The sequence below is a fragment of the Austrofundulus limnaeus genome, unplaced genomic scaffold, assembly GCF_001266775.1.
Source record: "Austrofundulus limnaeus strain Quisiro unplaced genomic scaffold, Austrofundulus_limnaeus-1.0 Scaffold460, whole genome shotgun sequence".
NCBI lineage: Eukaryota > Metazoa > Chordata > Actinopteri > Cyprinodontiformes > Rivulidae > Austrofundulus > Austrofundulus limnaeus.
The window spans coordinates 164,135-167,651 of record NW_013952862.1 but is presented as its reverse complement, the minus strand read 5'-3'; the positions used below and the strand labels follow the sequence as shown (position 1 = coordinate 167,651).

The following is a 3,517-nucleotide window of genomic DNA, read 5'->3' as shown; positions in this document are numbered from 1 at the left end:
TTCTGGACATTTATGGTTTGATTTCTTTGTATGTATGGATCACTTGGGTTGTTACCGACATCTGGTGAACATTTCATGTCATTGGCACCTCTAGTAATATATTTACTGAGAAAAATGGTGACGTGTTCAATACTTATTTTACCCGCTGTATATCCGTCTGGATCTGTCCGACTTTATTTTAAAGTCTTTGCTGAAATGTTTCCCATAAACTGATAGCTGAGATCAATAATACAAAAAAAGAATTTAAAATCAAGTAGGTCTTGTGCTTTTTTTCCTCATCTGCAGCCAAAATCTCCACCAACACTGTTTCCAAGATAAAAACTTTAAAACCAACGCTTGTTCTTCATCTCCATCTGAAGCTTCCGGGGTCACTGACTCAGACTGTCTCCGAGGACGAAGCACTTCCTGTTTTAGGAGGAGGACTGGTAAATACATCCCACTAGAGAATCACCTGAGCTTCACCTGCTCTGGCTCTGGTCGTACCTGGAGGGAAATCAAAGCCATCATCAGGATGTTAATAATGTTTCTGCTTGGACTCTGGTTCGTTTTGAATGAATGACYTCGCTCACTGTTTGACGCAGTCAGGGATCTGCACGTGCTCAGTGGGGATGAGGTGAGACAGCTCCTGGAGGCTGTCGACAAACTGCAGCTTCCTGCTGAACTTGGAGCTGAGGTGGAGGAATAAAAGTTTTTTTTTTTATTGAATTAGTTCCATTAGTAAATCCCTTTGTGTCTCAGTTTTAACGTGTTGCTGTGTGTTGTTGAAGAAGAAGAGGCAGCAGACCTGATGAAGGGTTTGATGATGGTGATCAGAACTTTGATGTACCAGGTGGGATGAACCACAAAGAAACCCTTTAGGTTCTTCCTCAATCTGCACAAAAACAAACAAGTGATTTAAAAATCTGTCATTTCAGTTAGTTTTTAGTCAGTTTTTCTTGACTACAACAATGAGATCAGGGAATTAATCCCTCTGAAGATCCAGTTTCAGATAAATYAACTAAAAAATAATTTTAAAATACTTTTGATTCACACCAAACACTCATCAAATCTGGTTTCTGTGCATGCAGGTTTATCAGGCTACTCTTTATCTAAACAGAGCAGAGAGTTGTTCTTCACAATAAAGACATCACTCCCTCTACTGGAGTCTCACTGAAACAACACAGCAGCTGAAATATTGCTCAGGGCCACATGCAGCTCACTGGTCCRTCTTGGCTAAATGTTTCTTTGTATGTAAATGTTATGTTACATCTTATTTTTAACACTTTTTACCAAAAGCAAAATATATATTTAAAGATTTCAGGATGAGTTTGATGCATTTAGCTGTTGGTTCTGACCTCCTGTCGATGGTGGTGTAACAGTCCTTCAGCCAGCTGATTCCAGGAAGTTTATCCTTCTGTCCTCCAGCACAAAGATAAACGATCACATAATTCTCTGCCACCATCAGCTCCAGAGTCCCGATGATGAACCTGACAGGAGAACAGAAAGATGATCGACTCAGAACTCCGGCGACTCGTTTTGTCACCGATGGTCCTTCACAAAGACAGAAGAATGAACGAGAGTCATCTTTTACCTGAACAGGTTGTCCATCACATACTGGTAATTCTCTATCGTGTTCTCCGGCAGGTAACAGGAGGAAAACACGATGATGTCATTCATACCGTCACCATAATAACCTGAGGAAGATGGAAAGATGTGTAGTTAGGTAGGTAGGTAGGTAGGTAGGTAGGTAGGTGGATAGGTTTGTAGGTAGGTAGTTAGGTAGGTAAGTTTGCAGGTAGGTAGGTAAGTTTGCAGGTAGGTAGGTAGGTAGATTTGTAGTTAGGGTAGGTTTGTAGGTAGGTAGATAAGTTTGCAGGTAGGTAGGTAGGTAGGTAGGTAGTTAGGTAAGTTTGCAGGGAGGTAGGTAAGTTTGCAGGTAGGTAGGTAGGTAGGTTTGTTGTTAGGGTAGGTTTGTAGGTAAGTAGGTAGGTAGTTAGGTAGGTTTGTAGTTAGGGTAGGTAGGTAGGTAAGTAGGTAGGTAGTTAGGTAGGTTTGTAGTTAGGGTAGGTTTGTAGGTAGGTAGGTAGGTAGGTAGGTAAGTAGGTAGGTAGGTAGGTAGGTAGGTAGGTGGGTTTGTATGTAGGTAGGTAAGTTTGCAGGTAGGTAGGTAGGTTTAGTTAGGTAGATAGGTTTGTAGTTAGGTAGGTTTGTATGTAGGTAAGTTTGCAGGTAGGTAGGTTTGTAGTTAGGGTAGGTAGGTAGGTGGGTATATAGAAGTAAAACTGCAGGTATAATTATAGCTAAAACAAGCAGAAAGTATCAAAGGTCTAACAAAAAGCAGAAACTGGTAGCTAAAAGAAGTAAAAGAATAGCTAAAGGCTATAAATGGTCAAATGCTATAAAAAATTGGAAACATTTTATCTAAAAGCTAAAATAGCGAAAAAATAGCTAAAAGCTGTCAAAGGCTCTTGAAAGCTAAAGTAGCAACAGGCTAACTAAAAGCTAAAAGTAGCTAAAGGTTACCTGAAAGCTAAAGTGGCAAAAGGCTAGCTAAAAGTAGCCAAAGGTAAAGTAGCTGGGCAATCTAAAGTTTGGAAGAAAAATAAGATGACAGATGTTAGAGTTCAGGACTCCAGGTGAAGGTGCAGCAGGTGCAGCAGGTGCAGCAGGTGCAGCAGGTGAAGCAGGCGGTACCTCCATGTGACAGCACCCTCAGGAACGGCTCCAGAACGCTCATGTTGACCCGAGACTCCTGCGGAGGGTCACCTGTGGAGAAGCAGCGCCACCTGGTTCCCTCACTGTCCACCACGTCCTCCTTGTCCAGAGCTCCCAGCCCGTTCTGGTCGACCCCTGGGAGAGAACCGGAACGTGAATCTGACCTGGAGCCAGAGGCCCTGTGTTGACGGGATGCCACGCCGAGACGTCGCAGGTCGTCTGAGAAACAATTCAGTGATTGAGGGGAACATCAGATGCTGCTAACCAAAACGCTCTTGACCTTTGACCTCTCACCTTCTAGGTTCATGTCATAGATGGGGAAGTGCAGCGATTCGCTATCTGAGGGCGTCTCCATGGCYTCCAGGTCGATGTCGAGTCCGATGTCATCGGCCTCGTCAGGTGACGGGGAGAGCAAGCCTGAGGGGAAGTCATCAGACGCCATCGACATGCTGCCACCTGAGGAGGAAACATCATCATCATCACAGAGCATCATGTGACAGGATGTTTGACAACTGATCCAGAAAGATTTGAATTAAGAAAATAACTAAAAAAACACACATTACCTAAAGACAGGCTGAGTTCTGGAGCTGTCAGGACTTTCTTCTTCGTGGGTCGTGGTCCTGACAGAGACAGACTGCTGGGAGGAGCTGCAGAGAGGACACGAGGGACGTCAAGGAGGACAACTTAACACATAGACCACTTTTATTTACACTAAAACATATATACAGGTGCTGGTCATAAAATTAGAATATCATGAAAAAGTTGATTTATTTCAGTAATTCCATTTAAAAAGTGAAACTTGTATATTATATTCATACATTAC

At 42.8% G+C, this 3,517-nt stretch overlaps 1 protein-coding gene across 2 annotated transcripts in view; it reads right to left on the bottom strand.

Moving 5' to 3' along the window:
* Nucleotides 1–127: 127 nt before the first annotated feature.
* The window catches only part of LOC106529689 (bcl-2/adenovirus E1B 19 kDa-interacting protein 2-like protein), a 10,854-nt gene continuing 7,464 nt past the window's right edge, over nucleotides 128–3,517 (bottom strand). The window contains exons 6-13 of one of the 2 annotated variants that reach the window (XM_014025169.1): nucleotides 3,258–3,341; nucleotides 2,989–3,150; nucleotides 2,674–2,913; nucleotides 1,571–1,673; nucleotides 1,335–1,466; nucleotides 785–871; nucleotides 570–668; nucleotides 128–483 (exon numbers count right to left, since the gene is read on the bottom strand). In XM_014025169.1, coding sequence (XP_013880623.1) covers nucleotides 459–483; nucleotides 570–668; nucleotides 785–871; nucleotides 1,335–1,466; nucleotides 1,571–1,673; nucleotides 2,674–2,913; nucleotides 2,989–3,150; nucleotides 3,258–3,341 — 932 coding nt within the window. In that variant the 3' untranslated portion in view covers nucleotides 128–458. The remainder of the gene's footprint in view (nucleotides 484–569; nucleotides 669–784; nucleotides 872–1,334; nucleotides 1,467–1,570; nucleotides 1,674–2,673; nucleotides 2,914–2,988; nucleotides 3,151–3,257; nucleotides 3,342–3,517) is intronic. The other variant, XM_014025170.1, reaches the window with a different exon arrangement.